Below are 19,910 nucleotides of genomic sequence, written 5' to 3' on the forward strand. Positions count from 1 at the left end.
AACTGCTCCTGAGAAGAAGGTGACAAATTCAATGTTTTATAGGTGATCTGTCTTCACGTGGCTTCTTTAAGATGAGTCACTGCACCTATCACACACAGTATAATTACACTCACCTTAAGAACTTCCAAGTTTTCTGATTCACATAGCTTTTCTTCTCTTCTGAGTCAGATAGCAAAAGCTGTAAGAGATTATCATGCATGCCCCAACTGGCCTAGTTTAAATAAACATGAACGTGGCTTCTACTTGATAAAATTCCTTTACTTCAAACATATTTTCAAAGTAAGTTGGTGTGAATAAAGGTGGAAAACTGGGTACTTAAGACTTTGGCCTTGTTTTCAGGAGACACTGCTCCTCTGTGACCTCATGTAATTCCTACTGCACCACTCCAGTATTGATTCTTGCATACTAAAACTTCTCCTTACACTGGTGTGATTCATACTACCTACCTTTGGGAAACATGGTCTCCGTTCAATAGTACATAAGGAACTAGCTTTCCACAAGTGCTGGGAGCCATGAAAACCATGACAAAAATCACAAATAAATGCTAGTGCTACAGAATTTTATCTTTTCAAGGACAAGAGCCAATCTTTCTGAAAAATCTAATTTTCAAGTTGTGTAGGAAGGGGAGATTTTATTGTAAAGAAAAAGCAAAACAAAACCAAACCCCTAAATATTTCTAAAGCATAGAAGTTGAAATTTCATAGATACAACTTTAGGTACATGTCAAACACCACAAAAGTATGTGGAGTATTGCTACTCAATAGTTAATTCATCCATACATCTTGCTTCTTACAGCTAATCAAAATAAAAGATGTTTTCCTATTCTTGTCTTTTTTTCAAAGTTTTGGTTTTATTTTTTATTCTTTATTTTTAAAGATGTGCCATTCACATTTGTCCGTTTTTCAAACGTAGCTGTAGCAATTAATATAATAACGCACTTAAAGTAATTTTAACTTTTTTGAAAAAATGTATGGCTGGCAGGCATCATTTAACATCATTATTTTTGCTGTAGGGATTGAACATCACCCAATTCATTTCATTTCTATCTAGCTGTGAACTAAGTCACATAATCAGAAATGTGAACTATAAAAATATTGATAAAACCATTCTGAGTGGGATAACCATCAGAAAATATGACAAAATACTGTCAGACCTCTAAGGTTAATTGCTTTGGCAAGCTCTATCAGATAGATGAAAAGTTGGCTCACTGACTGAGGAGAGCCTGTATTGGCACATTCCTGAGCTTAAACAAATCATTACTGTTAGCATCCGATTCTAGTTAAAGAACTCTGTTGATTACTCAGTTTCAAAGGTTAAGTATTTAAAGCTATCATAAAGAAAAAAGCTTTTTTAGAAGATCAGCACTGGGGAGAGAAAAGATCAACTATGTTCTCATTCAGGTTGAGCAAGGAGCCATGCACTGTAACCAGGATTTGGTGTTATATGTACAAAAGCACAAAAACCTATTCTAAAACAGTAGCTCCACCTTCTGTTTCAACAACAACAACAACAACAACAAAAGAAAAAAAAAAGGCAGAAATGAGGTCAAGCACTACTTCATTTTAGACTTAATGGTGGATCTGAATAGTTTTAACTTCACAAGCTATGCTTCAGAGCCCAAATTGGTACGCTTAAACATGAATAAAGACAAATTTAATGGTGAATACTGTTAACATGCTCTGTTGTATTATGTCAAAACCAATCTGTTCCCAAATGCCCAAATAAAATCAAATGATTGTGCATTGCATGATGATACCATTAGATGTGCAACTTTGGTTCATGCAAAGTTTCATTTGATAGACACATTGCTGATAGTCCATATAATCCTGAAGATTCTGCATATGTAATCTTTTCAGCCATGTTCTTTCCATAACACCAAATGGATACTGTGGTCTGGCATACTGGTGGCAAAAACCAAGCCTGTATCATTTTGACCATTTAGTCCATTTAGCCAAGACATTTCACCAGCCAAAAAACTTGAGCCTCTCTTTGATTTTCTATACTCTGGTAGAGGCCAGCGGCTTATCAGTTCTTCTGTCCTCAAGTCTATTATATACAGGTATCTATTATCAAACAGTAGAGCAAATATCTCTCCAAAGCCCAGCAAGGACACATTTGAGAAGTCAGGAGTCTTGATAACCCTAGAAAATAAGGCAGTATTGTTAGAAACTCCATCATTACATAGTCATGAACCTGCATTACTAAGACAAATCCTTATGTGTCTATAGAGAATCAGCATCTAAACTCATCATTTCTAAGTTATTCAGGAAGAACTAGATGCAAATTTTTCATATTAAGCAAGTGAACTTTTATTTTTTATTAACTTTTTTTTATTTCAGGCCTATGGTTCAGTGCTGGCTTTCTGCATTCACAACAGATCATTCTAAATGTAAGTAACATATAAGGTTTGAAATGGATTCTGCAAAGCACAACAGAAAAATGATCTGCTCCCAGATGTACACAAAAGAACAGATGTACTTACGTTTTACTGTAAATTTTCATATAGATTTAATGCCTTTAAAAGGTATAACCTCTTATTTGACCACTTTTTTTAAAAGCTGGAGAATAAAGTGTAAAAATGCCATCTTGTGACACTATAATAAATCATTCAAGATTGGTACCTAACAGAATGCTGCTTTACTGACCCTTAGTATAGATTAGACATATCCATCTCAGGAAGAAAAAAAACATGCATATTAATTCTACTATACCTTTGGGATTTTTTGCTTTATAAAACTTGAACAGAAATTGAAAAGAATAAGTTTTCCACAGCTGACTGAGCATTTGACCATACAGTTACATGATGCACAGAACTGAGGCACAAAAACATGGATACGAAAATCTATTTTTAGCAGTGAATGACTACCTTTCCCTTTTGAAACATGGGAAGATAAGCTAAGAGTAAGAAAAACTGAGGAATTCCAGCTTAGAAGAAGCACTTCTTTTGGAGTTGATCTTCCTATAGCAGGCACTCTTCAAAAAATTCCAGCTATTTCAATTAAGAGTCTGCTAAGAGTTCTGGAATACTTTTTTTTTTTTCTTTAATAAGTTAGAATCTTTGATGTCACCACAAAGATTGTTACACCATTTCCAATAGATAAAAATCAGACTTTTTTCTAAAACAGAATATTTTATCCTTTTTTGCAATTTTGGTGAGGTGCTGGAACAGCTGCCCAGAGAGGCTGTGCATGCCCCATCCCTGGAGGTGTTCAAGGCCAGACTGGATGGGGCCCTGGACAGCCTGGGCTAGTATTAAATATGGAGGTTGGTGGCCCTGCATGTGGCAGGGGGGATGGAGATGCATGATCCTTAAGGTCCCTTCCAACGCTGGCCATTCTGTGATTCTGTAATGTGATAGATTTCACTAACATTCCACCCAGTTATTGAGAATGACAGATCTCAGTTCAGTAGTGCTATAAGGAAGTGGTCTATTTAATATCTTTTCCCATCAAATGAATCCCAGAAAAGGCCTTCTGCTTCACTGCAGAGCAATTCCCATAGCAACATTAGCTTCTTGTCACTGCAGCTTTGTGTTCAAATCTATAATAATGCAGCCTGATTTAAGTCTATTTAAAAAATCTAAAACTCACGTATTGAAAATATGAAAGAGGATTGGCTTGTGACCAGAAATCAAAACAGCAATCAAATGGGTGGTACAATTAGAGATAAATTAGAGTGAAACCTGGCAATATTTGTGAAGAATGATGTTTAAAGATTTTTTAATCAAGATTCTTTTGAGTGACATTTAAAGCATTAAAACTAACATGCTACAGTTCTTATTCTTTTTTAAAGCATGCCTTAAGAATAAATTCTGCACATCTTAAGTTGAAACATTTACCTGACAATATCATAGCTGGCAAAATCCCACTGGTATAATCCTAGTGCTGAACTGCACACTATGTATTTACCATCAAAGTGCAATCTGGGCTGTAGAGAGATGCTGCGATCTTCAGAAACAGACAGTGTTTTTAAACACTTGCAGTTTATTTCCCTTCCAATAGGCCAAATCTAGAATTAGGAAACAGTTTAAGACCATAAAACATTCAAATTATAAACTGTTACACAAATTAAACACGGCTTACAGTGTCATGTAAAGCAGCAGGTAAATGTGTGCCTGTTTTTCAAAAATATTTATCTTCTTTAATGTGATCAGCTCTATAACTAACTTGTAACACATAGCCATGAACTATTTACATACAGCATCCTCCAACCCAACAGTTTGCAACAATAGCAGTATTTGCAGTGTCTCACTGACAAGTTAGCATATTATGCATACAATAAAAAACACTTATATTTTGACTTGTATCATATATATTGATCCACTATTTGATTGTAAGCATAAAGGAAATCAGTGAATACTTAGCTCCCAAAGAGTTTTTTGTCTTGTACATGTCTTTAAAAGCAACGACTATGAGAGAAAAATATCATTTTTGAATCAGAGAAGCACTCAAGTATTCTGCTTCCTTGGGTATTGCAATGATGCATGTAGGATATATGGTACATACCTTGATTTCATACTTATCTGCACTTAAAAGAATATAATCCCCAGGACTATGCATAAGAGATTTGACTTTGCACTTCTGCAAAACTACCTGTAATTGAAGGATGTAATGACTTATTTTGATGCTGTTAACGAACCAAGCATTCATTTGCATTGTCCATTTTGTTACACAACAATACAACACACACATGGTCAAAAGAAATACAGATGCTTTTAGCACCTAAAGGGAAACTACCATTTACACTTGCTTGCTTCTAATAGTGAGAACTTCTTGTATAGATAAGCTAACACGTACTTCTCCAGAATTCTGCTCTCAATGCACATTCCAATTTCTGAAATGCTCGTAAGTGAAATACCTTTTCTAAACCTCAGAACACTTTATACTTAGATTTTGGTTATCACATTCATTAGTTTTCTACCTAATTTTAAAAGTAGATTTCTTTCTGAACCACTGCATTCATCTGATCTTTCAAATGCTGATTCCTAATATTATTCCAGCTACTCCAGAACAGAAATCTCTTCAATCCTTTGAAAAGTTTAGCTTTACAGCTTTTCTTTCTGTTCAAACATTATTTAGCACTATCTGCATTTCCTGATCTTCTTCATATTCTATACCTAGGGGGAAGACTGGTATTAGAAAACAGAAAGTTAGAACAACTTGCAAACTTCATGCAAATATTACCAAGATTAATACAAAAACAATATTCCCACCTTAGTAACCCATTCTGTGTGTCCAGTAAGGGTATTCAGGCACGTTCCTGTTGACAAGGCCCACACTTTCACAGTGAAGTCTGCAGAGCCACTAACTAGAACATCAAGTTCATCGTTGTAGTCCACACTAAAAACTACAAGCAAAGAGGGTTCTCAAAAGTAGTAACAGTCTCTATGTATGTTTTTTTCTGTGATACTGTAACTAGGTCAAAATTCACTATTACAGCTTTAACTGTTGCTCTTGAACTGTACACGTAAATTATTACTCTATTCCTGAGTTTACACTGCCAAATTACCAGCTGTTTGTTCAAATTAAAAGCATGAAGATCATTGGTTCCATTAAGGCTGGATTATGTTGAGGTTCCTATCCTAATAGTTCTAAGAAATCAATTCCAACAGAATTATTAAATTGATACATCTCATTACTCGTGGAGAACAGACCTACAGTTGAGGGGAAAATATTCTGTAGTAGAGGACAGAATTAAGACAAAAATGCAAACACAGATCCCCGGGCTCGACTGTGCTCTTTCCTGTAAGACCATTTCCAGTATGGGCATTTAAAGAACTCCCACTGTCATGTGCACCCTGTTAACAGGTGATAAATAAGGTTTGCATCTTTTATTCTAGACTCTAAAACACTAAATCACCATGACGGTTAGTACTGTTTCTACACCTATAAAACAATATATGGTTATGCTTTGGCGTAATTCAAGGCTAGACAGATCTAGATCTATTTTGGCCACTTCCCTCCCACAGTGTGATTTGAGACAGAGCCTTAAAAATATACTACTGTGGACAAAGCTAATTTAAATTATAATCTGTTCTATGATGACGTATGTTACTTGACTGATGAAAATAAAATCTGAGATGTTCAACATACCTGCGCCAGTGTGTCCTCTGAAATGCTGTGTTTTTGCCCCAGAGCTCCATTCCCAACAGGCTACTGTGTTATCAAAAGAGCCTGTTACAAGTTTTTGTTCATCAAACTTCACTGTAGCACAAGTGTGTGTCTGGATACCATAGATGCACTGACCTGTGCTTACATCCCACAGTTTTGCAGACAAGTCATCTGATCCTGGAATATAAAACAACAGGATAATTGGAAACAAATACTAAATAAAATTACTAGTCTTTCATGTATGTCTTAGTTATGGAATTTTCACCAAATCTTTGAAGAGATAAACTCACAACCTCTCTGAGCAACCTGTGCCAGTGCTCCATCCTGCACAGTAAAAAAAGGTTTTCCGATGTTCAGATTGAACCTCCAGTGTTTCAGTTTGTGCCCACTGCCTTCTGCCCCGTCACAGGGCACCTCTGAAAAGAGCCTGGCTCCGAACTCATTGCACCCTCCCTTCAGACATTTAGATATATTGATAAGATTCCTTCCAGCCTTCCATTCTGTAGGCTAAATAGTCCCAGCTCTCTCAACCTTTCTTCAGAGGAAAGAATCAACAATCTAAAGATGCTAGAAATCTCTCTTCCAGTTCCTCCACGCACTTTTACAACCACAGTTTCCAACATTCCCTCTATTTGGAAGTGTCTACTGAGAAAAATACCGGAAAGTTTTATACAATTAGATCACATCCAGGTTTGTAGAACCACTGACTATACTGCAAGCTTTTCTTTGTTTCATGTAGGAAAGGAGTCTATCAAATCTCTTTGCAGAGAAAGATGAAAAGACTGCAGATGAATACTTGGCTCTTTCACCTGCATTTCCTTTCTCCACCAAAACTTATAATAGTACTCAAGTTTGCTAGTTTTGGAGACAGGACAAAAATCCTAGATGCTTCTTTTTTCTTTTTTGGTTTCAGTACAGAAGTATGGAGCTTCCCAGTAAGGTTTGACAGTGCTGCTTCCTTTGTATTTTCCTTCCCCGGTTACTAGTAAAGTGAAAAGACTGTCTACAGTCTAGTCACTGGTTTCTAGTAACCACCCTAATGTACCTGAAGATGTGGAGGGATGTGTATTTCTGAGTTGACACTGAAATCTTGAAATCTGCAGTCTTCAGGAGGGAAGCTGAAACCATCACTGCAATATGCATATCAGATTAGTAGCAAGGTTAAATCTAGTTAAAGGTATTCATACAAGAAACTAGTCATGTTAAGAACTGAAAGTGCTTAAGAATGTAAAAGAGAAATGATCTTACTGCCAGGAAGACAGACCTTTCCTGATACACCTTGAGAATACAGTGGCCACACTGTGAGACCAAATTCCATTTAACTGAATGAGATCACAGATATTCCCTAAGAGGATACCTAACATAAATGTACTTCTCAAATGAGATTGCTAGTCTGAAGAACAATATGCAGCACTGTAACCATCTATTTTTTTAATTAATAAATAAATTGGTCTCCTGTTTTTGTTGTTGTTGTTGTTGTTGTTGTTGTTTTATTTTTTATTTTTCCTATTAAATGTTTAGTGAGCTTGATAGCATGCCAGATATTTCATAAATTGAAAAAAAAAAAAAAAAAAAAAAAGTGAATTGCCTTAAACTGAGTTTGCACTGTGAAAATAACCTGTCTGCTCAAGAAAAGTCAACTTGTCATTAATCAGGTGGGGGAGCTGAGCGGTAGAGATAACAAAGAAGAGTAAGACTCCAAGTTTTCTGAATCTCCTACCTGTGCACAGAAGACCATCTTTATAGTAAAGTGCATACACTCTGGCACTGTGTCCAATTAAAGAGGATGTCTCAAAGGCTTCATGGTCCTTCAGTTGCTTCATCCTTAAAATAGCCTTTAGGTAAACCTTCTTCCAATGCAGAGGATCCTGAACAGAGTCATCTATTTGCCAACCCAAATTCTTACACGCGGTTTGCCACACCTCTGTACAGGCACTTATAACCTTATTCCACTGCTTAGAGACGAGGCAACATGTGAGTAAGGTGTGAGGATCAAGCCATTTTAACAGATAAAAACTAAGTTCCAATGGAAGAAGTTTGAGGAAGTCCCTCTTGAGAAGAATCTCTAGATTATTGGAGAGGTGCCTGAGCTGGACTGCTCCACTCAAGCTAATCAGGTGATCCAGAGTTTCATTTTTCTGCAAGTCCGTCAGAGAAAGAAATGTAATAGAAATGTTATCAAGCCATGCTTCAAAGTCCTTTTTCTCCATAAGGTTATGGAAAAATTTACCTGTGGTACATCAAAACACTGTATTAGTTCTGTTCAGAAAACAAGGTAAGCATCACATCATTATTACTGGTACATCAGTACTTAAATGGCATGTTAAAGCACAGACTGAAGTGACCAATCACAGCACAAAATATTCATTAGGTTAGTATGAAGCATTTGCACATACTTTGAACTACTATTTGTCCTACTTAAGACTTAGAAGTGAGTTGTACAAGACAGTGCATGCTAGCATTCACTATGAATGTTTACGTATTTCATGTAATGAGTTAACATTTTCACATTCTGAATCCAGTAAGAGTTGATTCAAGTTTTAAATCTACTTTAGTGAATAAATGCTGTTTTACAGTTTACTTATCATGTAGTTGAAAAAAGGAAGAAAGCATAAGAACAGAATAATAAGAAGCTAATTACTGACTGAATTAACTCAGACTCTTGTCATAACTACTTCATAAAAAGTTATCTGGTTTGCGCTTAAAGAAGATACAAAGAGATGTCTGGAGAATCGTGTTGAAGGACATGTAACCTTTTTTGTACCTCCTTGATGTCTTTTTTTTTTTTCCTTATAAAACAAACTTCCCCTCCCCTCCACCTTGTTTTCTCAGTTTATTTCCAATAAACAGGCCTGTGAAACTGACAGCTTGAAATGCTACCCCTTGAACTATGTGACTTGTATTTATATTTATTTGCTATTGCATCTCAAGTTCCTACAATAGGTTTGAGCAAGTGATTAAAAAGATGAGCATGGGGCGAATAATTAAAAAGCCAGATTTATTTTCTGTGGGAGATCTCATCCAGTGCATTAGATAACTAATTGAATTTAATTCATAGAAGCTCCCACATCACATGAACTGGGGAATCTGAACGGCAGCTCACAATACATATGCTTTTACCTTTGTGGAATAAAACCTTGAAGTACATCTCTGAATGTGACACAGAAAAGTATAGAAAAGTAGAGTCTTCACTACGAAAGGCTACAAATGTAGAGACATATTACTTCTTACTAATATCTTAAGGATTTTATCTTAAAGATAACAATCTTAAGGACTTCTTAATTAAATACACAGGAACAGCTGCTCCTATCGTGTTAAAAGTTCATAAGTAACTTTTACTGCTGACAAAACTTAAGGGCTTTCTTTAGCACATTCGGCAGACTATGTTTGCCACTCTAAGGCACGTGTCTTCTTAAGAACAAGCAATTCTAACTGCAGTCACTGCCATGTGCGCACTGCTCTACGCGTTATCCGCAACCGCTCCACTCACGGCCGCTCCCGCCCAGCTCCGCTCGCACAGAGCACGGCGCAGCCCGGAGTCCAGCGCCTTTCCGCCCACGCGCAGTAGAGCCGTCGGCGCCGCCCACGCGGCTCCAGTGGGCCGTGGCGCTCACCTCAGGTAGCGGCCGGACGCGCAGCGTCCCTCAGCAGGCAGCCGCCACGCCTCGCACGGTCCTCCGTGGCCCGGCAGGGGCTGGGGCTTCCCCGCGGCCATCGCTCCCACAGCAGAAGGACAGTCTCCCGCCACTTCCGCGGTCCGCGCCGCGGCCTGCGGACACACACGGAAAGCTGCCACCCTCGGACAGCGATGGGAGCCTCGGTCACCTCCGGCGCCGGAGGAGGGGCGGGGCCCCTGCACCGAGCGGACTGGCCGTCACCCCGAGGGGAGGCACCCCACCAAAGCCCACGGCGCTCCGCACTCGGGCAGCTTCCGGCGCATCCCCTAAACGTCACCGCGCCCCGCTGTCTCGCTTCAGTCGTTTCCGTCTGAACTGGAGCCGTAAAGCGCTGCGTTACTTCTCTGCGTTCGGCGCCGTGCACGGGTTGCAGCCAGCCCTTTAGGGTGGCTGCTGCCGGCCGTGCGGAAGCAGCTGAGTTATTCGTGCCGAGGCGCCCTCCCGCGGCCGGGACATGGCGGCAGAGGAGTCCCGATGCCTGCTGGCTCATCCCGCTACGGCCGCTTACCTGAGGTGGGGGTTGGTGCTGCGTCTCTGCCTCAGGCGGGCTTAGGGGCAGCCCCGCTGCGCTGGAGTTCGGCCGCTGCCGCGGGGGGGAGTGGAAGGGAACGCGGAAAATGTGACGTCTGGGTCAGAACCTCCGTCGGGTCCATCCGCGCATTAACGGCCCCGTGAAGGGCCGGAGCCGTGAGGGGGCGGCGGCACGATCCTTGTCGGTATCTTCCTCCTCAGGGTGCAAAACAAGAAGCTGTACCTGGCCACGTTCGCTGCTGTCCTGGGACCACTTAGCTTTGGCTTCGCGCTAGGCTATAGTTCACCTGCTATTCCAGAGCTGAGGAAAATCGGAAATCCGAATTTACGATTGGACAGCAATCAGGCATCGTGGTTTGGGGTAAGTTTCTGTATGATACATTACTCTCTTGTGATTTCCCGTCGTGGTGTGAAAAAGATGCTGTTTACATAGAATCGTTAAGTTTGGAAAAGACCGCAGAGATCATCAAGATCTGTCACCCTCGTGCCTCTTGCATGTTCTTCAGAGCTGCATCTTAAGGCAGTCTGACTCCTCTTAAAAATGAATATAAATGAGGATTTTGATAATGATTTTTTGTTGTGACCTCAGTAATTGATTCAGTTTTTTCCTAAGTAATACTATTATTATATTCCTCTAAGTCTCCAGACATATAAATAAATGCCATTATTTTTGTAACTTTTTTGATGCTGAAATGTTTTCTGTCAACTTTTAATCTCCTTAATTGAACCTGTCAAGGGACCACAGCAAATCAATTTGTGAATAAATTGGGTGCAATCTATTGACATAGGGAATATCAACCTTTGGGATACAGGCTGCACTTTAGGTTATTCATGATAATCTTTCAGTCTTCAGGGCTTTAAAACAGTTTGGAAAGCCAGTTTGTGAATGAACAGAGAAAAAAAACCATACTGTTGCATTTCTTTCTCCACTGAAAGGGCTGTGACCTGAGAATTGCTTGCTGTCCAATTGTGGTGGATTGTGCTTCTTGACTGTGATTGGATAAGAAGTTAATATTTATTTTGTTTTTCAAAACAGCTGCATGAATATCTTTTTCAGAAGCTATTTATTTAAAAGAATTTGTAGTGTGTTATTTATATATATCTATATCTACATAGATAACCTATCTATATAGATACAGATGTATATATACATATATTTATCTATGGAATCATAGAATCCTTGGATTTGGAAAGGACCTCTGAAGGCCATCTATTCCAACTCCCCTGAAGTGAACAGGGATGCCACAGCTAGTCTCCAGGGATGGGGCATCGTCCATTCCAGATGGAATGCTGCATCCAGATTACTGTGTCCAGATGTGGAGTCCTCAGTACAGAAGAGATGTAGACCTGCTGGAGCATGTGCAGAGAAGGGCCACAAAAACGATCCATCGAATGGAACACCTCTATCTGTGAGAACAGGCTGAGAGAGCTGGTGCTCTACAACCTGGAGAAGAGAAGGCTGTGAGGTGACCTGATGGTGGCCTGTCAATGTACAAAAGGGAGCTACAGGAAAGAAGTGGAGAGATTCTTTAGCAGTATCTGTGGTGACAGAACAAGGGGAAATGGCTTCAAGCTCAAAGAGAGTAGATTTAGGTTAGATATAAGGAAAAGATATTTTACAGTGAGGGTGGTGAAGCAGCAGAACAGGTTGCCTAGTGTTGTGGATGCCCTATCCCTGGAGACTTTCAAGGCGAAGCTGGATAAAGCCCTGGGCAACCTGATCTAGCTGTGGTGTCTCTGTTCACTGCAGGGGAGTTGGACTGGATGGCCTTCAGAGGTCCCTTCCAAATTTAAGCAATTTATGATTCTATGGTACGTATTTTTTAACTTGTTTTTTGAAGTCTCTAGTAACATTAGGAGCTGCTGCTGGAGGAATACTGGGAGGCTACCTTGTGGATAAAATTGGAAGAAAGCTGAGTCTGATGCTGTGTTCAATACCATACGTTTGTGGATATATAGTTATTATTTCAGCTCAGAACATCTGGATGCTTTATTTTGGACGAATACTAACTGGCTTAGCCAGTGGAATTACTTCACTTGTTGTTCCAGTAAGTAGAGCATCATTTCTGGTTGCGAGGTGGCTTGGGTGTAGTAACTGAGTAATTTTAGTGAAGACAGCAGATTTAGAATAAACTGATTGTTACAGAATCATATTTTGCATGCTTTTAATAATGATGAAAATTTAAGTAAAAAAAAAAACTTTGCTTCTTCTAGTAGCACTTCTGTATTATACGCTGTTACAGTGATATGCCCGTTCCAATTTTTCTTCTGTCTATTCATTGATAGAGGAGGGCCATGAAGATGATCAGAGGACTGGAGCAGCTCCCCAAGGGAGCCAGGCTGAGAGAGCTGGGGCTTTTCAGCCTGGAGAACAGAAGGCTCTGAGGAGACCTTACAGTGGCCTTCCAGTACCTGAAGGGGCCTACAAGAAAGTTGCGAGAGGGACTTTTCTATAGCAGCCAATAGCAACAGGACGAGGGGAAATAGTTTTAAACTGGAAGAGGGTAGATTTAGATATCAGGAAGAAACTCTTTATGTGTGGGTGGTGAGACACTGGTACAGGTGAGTGAGGTTGTGGATGCCCCTTCCCTGGAAGCATTCAAGGCCAGACTGAATGGGGCTGTGCACAACCTGGTCTAGAGCAAGGTGTCCCTGCCTATAGCAGGGGAGTTGGAACTAGATGATCTTAAAGATCCCTTCCAACCCAAACCTTTCTGTAATTCTATGATTACTTCTGTTTATACTCTGCAATGGTCAAATTATATTTATCTCTTTATGTTTTGTATAAATAATGGTAAAGGCTTAACGTTTGCAATTAAACTATGATCACTTAAAAATCCTTGTGCAATGCCAAGAATCATAGAACAGAATCATTCGAGTTGGAAGGGACCTTTAAAGGTCATCTAACCCAGTTCTCCTGCAATGAACAAGGACACCTACAGCTAGATCAGGGTGCTCAGAGCCTGCTCTAACCTGACTTTGAACGTCTCCAGGGATAGAGCATCCACTAACTCTCTGGGCAACCTGTGTCTGTGCTTCACTATCCTTACTGTAAATTTTTTTTTTTTCTTATATCTAGTTTAAATCTCTCCTCTTTTAGTTTGAAACCATTTCTCCTTGTCCTGTCACAGCAGACCCTGCTGAAGAATCTGTCCCTTTTTTTCTTACAGCCCTCCTTTAGATAGTGAAAAGTTGCTATTTGGTCTCCCTGGTGCCTACTTGGTAGTGACTTCTGCTTCCATTAAACTGTTATCTTCAGAATATTAACTTTTCTTATGTGTTCAGAAATATCCTTGCACTAGTTTAATGGAAATAATTTGCGCTTGTCTTCCTGATATTATTTGACCTATTAGGTCAAACTGAGGGTTGGAACTAGATAATTGTTAAGGTCCCTTCCAATCCCAGCCATTCAATGAAAAAATTCTTTTGGATCTAGCAGTAGCATTAAATAAACTATCTAGAATTTCAGTATTTGAGTTTGTTTATTTTCTAGTGTTCCTGCATTCCTCGTTTTTGAAGTAAAAAGTTAACTGAAGCATAAAAAGGAAGGAAGTGAGATCTAAATGGTAATCTTGTGCAACTTTTTCCATTACTAAGAGCTTTGCTATGTAGTCTGTTAAAAAGCAGATAGAATTCCTTCACAGATGTTAACACACGTGACTGCTTTCTCTGCTTCCTGGAGTTGAGTCTTGAGTTTCCTTATGTAAAGACATTCACGTACAGGTTATTTGTAAAAGATATAATTGCAGCGATGAAGGAGAAGAATGACATATGCAATACTGTGGTTTTGTAGATCTGAATTATTCCTGAGCTAAGGAATACTTATTTTCTTTTGGAAAGAATATTAACTTTAGGAAGAATTGTATATGTAAAAAAAGAAAAAGAAAAAAGGGGGCATTTCTGTTTTCTCTCTGCTGCTAATCTGTGGCCATTGACTTAGGATCAGTGCATTAAAAAAAAAAAATTGAAAAACTAAGCTGACCCCAAATATTGGATGAGATGTGATGCCTGCTGTTTATACATGTTAAGATAAGAACCATTAATTTTGGATTTTCTGGAGAATGAAATAATACCCAGTCTTTATAGTGAATTAAGAAGTTACAACTTAGATTTGCAAAGACTTATACATGTGGCTTGGGGTATGTGCTTCTGAAGAGTGTCCCAAGCACCAGAATGTTTTGCAATGATGCATTTGTTGTTGAATATGGCTAGCAAAGGAAGCCCTTACTAACACAAGTTTATTTATCTGTCGGATCCTTAACTGACAGCATAAACATTCTTTTAGGGTCTCCCTTTTTCTCTGTTTTTTCATAATGCTAATATGTATTTATGAGATGATACTGTTCTACCCTCTCCATTTTACTGAGGCTTTTTTTGAGGAGGGTTTCTAGGAAATACATCTGGTTTTCAAAAACAAATTATTTCTCTACTTCTTGATCACAGGTTGGATTGAGGTAATTGTTAGACATTTTCTCCCTGTTTTAGGTATATATATCGGAAATATCTCATACCAATGTTCGTGGTATGCTTGGCTCTTTTGTCCAGTTGATGGTGGTGACTGGCATACTTGGAGCCTACGTTGCAGGTATTGGGGTTAAGGAACTGAAAGCAAATGTCAATTCATTTCTGCAACTGTTAATTTTGTTGTACAAATGTTAATTCTTCTGGAGCTGATTTTTTTTTTCCTTTTTGTTGTGCAGGAATGATAGTAAAATGGCACTGGCTGGCAGTATTATGTTCTTTTCCACCATGCATAATGCTTTTGTTTATGTTGTTCATGCCTGAAACACCAAGATTTTTGCTGGATCAGAAGAAACGCGCAGAAGCGATAGCTGCTTTACAGTTTCTGCGAGGACCATTTGTGGACCATGAATGGGAATGCAGGCAAATTGAAGCTAATGCTGAGGAGGAGGTGATGAGAATCTGATTTACACTAAAGACAAAAAGTCTGAAAGTATACAGTGTAATTAAAGGATTTTTATCATAGCTTAGTTATTAGCCTTTTCTGCAGTGGTTCAGGATCAAACCTGTTTGATCACAAATGAACTTAAGAAGCAGCGACACTCAAATAATCTTTTTTCTTCTGCCTTCCAACTGCAACTGCTATCAGTGTTGGCTGCCACTGGTATGCATGAGTAGCAGTTGGGCTCATGATCTTACTGTGACGATAGATAGCTACACTTTCTTACTGTAATTAGCAGTTTTATAGGATTGTTCAGCGTCTCTAAAACTTATTTGCTATTGCACCACTTTAAAAGCAATCTTTAACCTCTTGTAATGAAATACTAGCTTAGACAGACACGTCTAGTAATTGAAGTCAATTTTCTGCAAACTATAGATTCTTTCATGTTAACTTTCTCTGCAAAGTACTGTTATTTTTGTCTCTAGAAACTGAGGAAATGCTAAAAATATTTTCCTGGATTTCTCATACTTCAAATGTAAACACTTTTACTAAGAAATCTAATTATGCTGAAGAGGGGTGGAAAACTTACTCTTTGAACATAGTGAAATGTTCTGAGGATTTTTATTTTTTGTTCATTTAAAATACCGTTTTTTTCATGGAACTGTTGCATCATCTTTTTTAACAGGGACTAAGCCTCTTTGAATTTAAGAATCCTTCAATCTACAGGCCACTTCTTATTGGTGTGATTCTGATGTTTCTCCAGCAAGTAACAGGCATTAATGCAGTTATGTTTTATGCAGAAACAATCTTTGAAGATGCAAACTTCCAGGTAATCAGAGTGTGCTGTCAAATGTCTATAGTTTCACTTAGTTAAGTGTTGAACATGTAACAAACTGACTTGATACTGATCCTATGTGCATCATAAGTAACAGAATTTGAGTTTTGATAGTCGTCTTTTGTTTTAAATTACAGATGCCCTCTTAACTGTGTTACTCTGGCATAACTGGATGTTATTGTTGGTTTTTTTTTTTTTGTGGGGAAGTATGTTTTGTCTGAAACTTTGATATGGATAGAAATCTTCAGTATAGTCATCCACATAATATAAATTTTTTTAAAAAATACAGTTACAAATTTAGTGCTTCAGAAAAAGTCAGACACTGGGGGAAGTTGTGACTTATTGGTCTCTTAGTAGGTTGTTTAATATGTTATGTTAATTAATGTGGATGTCTTTATTTTAATGTATTTCTTCTCCTAGTTAATTTACTTTGTATAGTCTTCCTTGTTCCAGAGTTAAGAAACAAATGCATCTCTAATGCCTTATACATGATCCTATTATCAGCCTGAAAGAGCAAATTCTTCTCCCTGTCTCCTATTTTATTTCAGAACAGCAGAATGGCTTCTGTTGTTGTGGGTTCCATACAAGTATGTTTCACTGCTGTAGCTGCACTTCTCATAGACAAAACCGGAAGAAAAGTGTTGCTTTATGTGTCTGGTAAAGTAACTTACTGACTTTTGTTCCATGAGAAGAAATATGTAGAGTACCAGAAAGTGTTGGAACTACTGGGGGAATTGCTTTGTTTTCTAAGTGGATTACAACTGATGTAATAAATGCTGATTCATAAGAGGGAATTGTAATGTTATATATACTTTGTAGGCTGAACTCCTTGAAACTACTTATAGCTATCTTTTTGTCTTTTTACCAGACCTATTTTTACTTTGGACAAATTGTTAATAATTATCACACTGCACACTCAATAGTAATGACTGCTGTAAAGACTGGTTTAATTGACATCTTTCATTCTTGTTTAGGCTAATGTTTATTTCCAATAATGTTATCTTTTTAGAAACACTTCTGCTAGAGCCAGCATATTTTGCATTTAGCTCTCAGAAAGAAGAGTACCTAAGCAACTGTCATTGACAACTTAGTTATTGCTTACTTTTCAGGGATAATCATGGCTCTCAGTACTGCGTTGTTTGGGTTTTACTTTAAAATGGTCCTTCCAAATGGGAACAACTCATCAAATGCTGATCTCTCATTCACTTTCAACTCAGTATCTCCAGGAACAGAAACTAGACTATCCTGGCTTGCAGTAGTAAGCCTAGGGCTCTTTGTTGCTGGTAAGTAGAACACACTTCTAAGTAAATATTACATGAAACGTGAACTTTCTGGTGAATATGACAGACTTCTTCCATTTTCTTCACACTGTTGAAAAATGGAGCTGTGTTTGACACAGATTTTTAGTGTATTAGACAAAGTGATGCTGATAATTCACAACCTTTGTGATCAAGCAAGAAGTTAAATAGTTAAGCCAGCGTTCTGCAAAATAAATTTGCACCTCCTTGTGCTGATACTAACTAGTAATTGCTCAGGCTTAATAACTTGACAGCCATTAATACGGAAAAAAGGTCCCTGGTAGTATCTGAGCCAAAATGAATTCTGTGATAGATCAAGACAGCAGCAAGTTAAAAATTAATCTAGTTTCTATGTTGACCACTTCAGAAACTTCTTAAGATATTTTGCTTGTTAAGAATCCTTACACTTAATTTGATTTAAAGTGTGCTAGTGTTTAGCATGCTCCCCTAAAATAACATACTCTCATAGCATTATTTGCCTGACACTCTCCCCTTTGAAATCTACCTAACTTGCATTTATTTTCTTCTTTTTGTATTTATTTGTATTCTTTTTGTACAGGTTTTGCCCTTGGCTGGGGTCCAGTTCCATGGCTGGTAATGTCTGAAATCTTCCCACTTAAAGCAAGGGGCATATCAAGTGGTGCCTGTGTGTTAACAAACTGGGTTATGGCCTTTTTGGTGACCAAGGAATTTCACGATTTTATAGTAAGCACCATAAATCAAAATTCAACACTTATTTTTATACAGAAACCTATCAAAGATGTTTCCGGATAAAGCCTTGGGACACAGTCCTCTTCAGCAGTATATATGGATTCTGGTTATATAGTAGTGACTTACACTTTTTTGGTTGTTTTCTCCCTGTCTTAGGGTTTCTTAACATCCTATGGGACATTCTGGCTGTTCTCTGCCTTCTGCTGCCTCAGTGTGACTTTTGCGGCCTTTTATGTTCCTGAAACAAAAGGACGGACCCTGGAACAGATTGAGGCCTACTTCAGAAAATCTTAGATCTCAGGCTTTTGCTGATGTGAAACCTTTACATCATTATTTGCGGTGCTATTGCTAAAACTAATTGTATCAGTTAGTAGGCAGTCACACAACTTCCTCTACAATTGTTTTAACTAATTTTGTAAAATCTACTTTTTTTTTTTTTAACCCCCCCAAAAGTCTATAGGTACTTGCATGCACTTGATTATCACTGCATACTCGCTGTAGTGTATCTTACTTCTGAAGGTCTTGGACATTAGTTTTTTTTTAATTACTGTTAGTTGGGTTTGTTTGTTTTTCCTGACCTGGTGCAGACTGACAGCAATGGCCAGGAAAGAATGTTAAATGTATTGTCTGCTGTCTTTTTTGCTAATAGGTAAACTGAGATATAATTTTAGAAATAATGAAAAAATTTCTTGTCCCCCTTCACATCTCCCTACATATGTTACAATGAAGAAATTAATGCTACAGTCAGGACTTTAATTTCAGATTGCTGTAACTTTTCCTTTATGTGTGTTACTGCTTCTGCATCTGGGATGCCTGCCCATGGAATAAGTCCTGATCCAAAGTGTAGACAGATGAAGGCTGGGTGCTAGTATTAAGATGGCATTATTTCTCCCAGAGATGTCAGGGAGCTAGGACTGCATTTAAATCACAAGACAGGTTATTGCTCTCAGCAGGAGTATTTTAGAGTTTCATTTTCAGAAGGAAGGAATAGATCACATAAACTGAGAAAATATACCCTTTGCCACAAAAAAGAGGAAATTCGCTTTTATAGTGTTAACTTGAGGGGTAAAAATCTACCACTGGAGAAGGTCTGAGTCTTATCAACACCCAGAAACAAACCAGTCCTAGATTGGTTCTTGGCAAAGAGGGATAGAGCTTAAGGCCAATCTCATGAGTGTAACAGTCCTTAAATGAACAACAGGTTTAAAACATTTCTAGAGAACTATAGTAATTCCTGAACCAAACTTAGAAAAGCCCTGCAAGTGTGAAAGAAAGAACTGATGTAAAATTTATTACATATGAAGAAGTAAATCATTTCTTCCTCCTCCACAATAACAATAAATCGCACTTAAAACATTTCCAGCTGTGACAGGAATGTTTCTATTTAGATGCTACATCTAAAACACAAAGCATATGCACTATCACATGACATTAAACACAATGGTAATACATCCGCATTTAAGACAAGTGGTAGTAAAGAGGTTTTGATCACAGACTCAGCATCTGTCTTAACACGGCAGTTATTAAATTACAAAACAGCCCGCTAACATTCAAAGTCTCTGTTAAAACTGACATTGCAGGTTGATTACACTTTCTGCAAAAATCTTTAGAGACAACATTTCCATTCAACCAGTTAAATATGTAATAGAGTATAAATAAATAAGAGAAAAATAATCTCAAGTTTTTCCCCTCAGATCATTAACCTAATATAATTTTCAGTAGCAAAGAAGTAGTCAGTTGCAGGTCTGCAACAACAAAGTGAAGCAGCTAGACGTTAAGCAGACTGGTGAAATGGCTGTGCTCAATTGTAGTAACAGTATCCATACTTTTTATCCTGCGTGCTTG

General features: G+C 38.3%; 2 protein-coding genes across 7 annotated transcripts; one reads left to right on the plus strand and one right to left on the minus strand.

Annotated features, from left to right (window-relative positions):
* Positions 1-1,540: 1,540 nt before the first annotated feature.
* Positions 1,541-10,526, minus strand: FBXW2 (F-box and WD repeat domain containing 2). 5 transcript variants are annotated; one of them, XM_031602038.2, is made up of 8 exons: positions 9,725-10,109; positions 7,831-8,340; positions 6,246-6,287; positions 6,093-6,155; positions 5,213-5,346; positions 4,506-4,592; positions 3,839-4,008; positions 1,541-2,141 (listed from the first exon to the last, which is right to left on the minus strand). In XM_031602038.2, the coding sequence occupies exons 2-8, from the start codon at positions 8,318-8,320 to the stop codon at positions 1,853-1,855; spliced, it is 1,275 nt and encodes a 424-aa protein (XP_031457898.1). In that variant the 5' UTR covers positions 8,321-8,340; positions 9,725-10,109; the 3' UTR covers positions 1,541-1,852. The 5 variants fall into 5 exon arrangements, with proteins under 5 accessions (XP_031457898.1, XP_031457897.1, XP_089977305.1 ...); XM_031602037.2 differs by lacking the exon at positions 9,725-10,109 and adding an exon at positions 10,296-10,526 and having other exon boundaries at positions 6,093-6,287; XM_090121179.1 differs by lacking the exon at positions 9,725-10,109 and adding an exon at positions 10,296-10,403 and having other exon boundaries at positions 6,093-6,287; positions 7,831-8,248.
* SLC2A8 (solute carrier family 2 member 8) lies at positions 10,162-19,423 on the plus strand. Of its 2 annotated transcripts, XM_031602031.2 has the most exons (10): positions 10,162-10,300; positions 10,520-10,679; positions 12,160-12,366; positions 14,804-14,903; positions 15,019-15,230; positions 15,907-16,050; positions 16,605-16,713; positions 17,166-17,339; positions 17,914-18,059; positions 18,222-19,423. In XM_031602031.2, exons 1-10 carry the CDS (start codon positions 10,242-10,244, stop codon positions 18,357-18,359), a joined length of 1,449 nt encoding a protein of 482 aa, XP_031457891.2. In that variant the 5' UTR covers positions 10,162-10,241; the 3' UTR covers positions 18,360-19,423. The 2 variants fall into 2 exon arrangements, with proteins under 2 accessions (XP_031457891.2, XP_031457892.2); XM_031602032.2 differs by lacking the exon at positions 12,160-12,366.
* The last annotated feature ends 487 nt before the right edge of the window (positions 19,424-19,910 follow it).

The sequence above is a fragment of the Phasianus colchicus genome, chromosome 19 (assembly GCF_987193195.1).
Source record: "Phasianus colchicus chromosome 19, bPhaCol1.hap1.1, whole genome shotgun sequence".
In the NCBI taxonomy this organism is placed as follows: Eukaryota; Metazoa; Chordata; class Aves; order Galliformes; family Phasianidae; genus Phasianus; species Phasianus colchicus.

What these genes read in the sequence shown, in the direction of transcription:
- FBXW2 (XM_090121180.1), bottom strand. Translation starts at nt 8,858, where the DNA reads ATGTCCTTCAACACGATTCTCCAGACATCTCTTTGTATCTTCTTTAAG. An exon ending in GTATCTTCTTTAAGCGCAAA is followed by an intron (nt 8,345 to 8,804) that starts CCAGATAACTTT and finishes TTTTGATGTACC; the next exon opens with ACAGGTAAATTTTTCCATAA. An exon ending in ACACAGAATGGGTTACTAAG is followed by an intron (nt 4,593 to 5,212) that starts GTGGGAATATTG and finishes CTTCAATTACAG; the next exon opens with GTAGTTTTGCAGAAGTGCAA.
- SLC2A8 (XM_031602031.2), top strand. Translation starts at nt 10,242, where the DNA reads ATGGCGGCAGAGGAGTCCCGATGCCTGCTGGCTCATCCCGCTACGGCC. An exon ending in ACTTGGAGCCTACGTTGCAG is followed by an intron (nt 14,904 to 15,018) that starts GTATTGGGGTTA and finishes TTTGTTGTGCAG; the next exon opens with GAATGATAGTAAAATGGCAC. An exon ending in AGTGTTGCTTTATGTGTCTG is followed by an intron (nt 16,714 to 17,165) that starts GTAAAGTAACTT and finishes CTTACTTTTCAG; the next exon opens with GGATAATCATGGCTCTCAGT.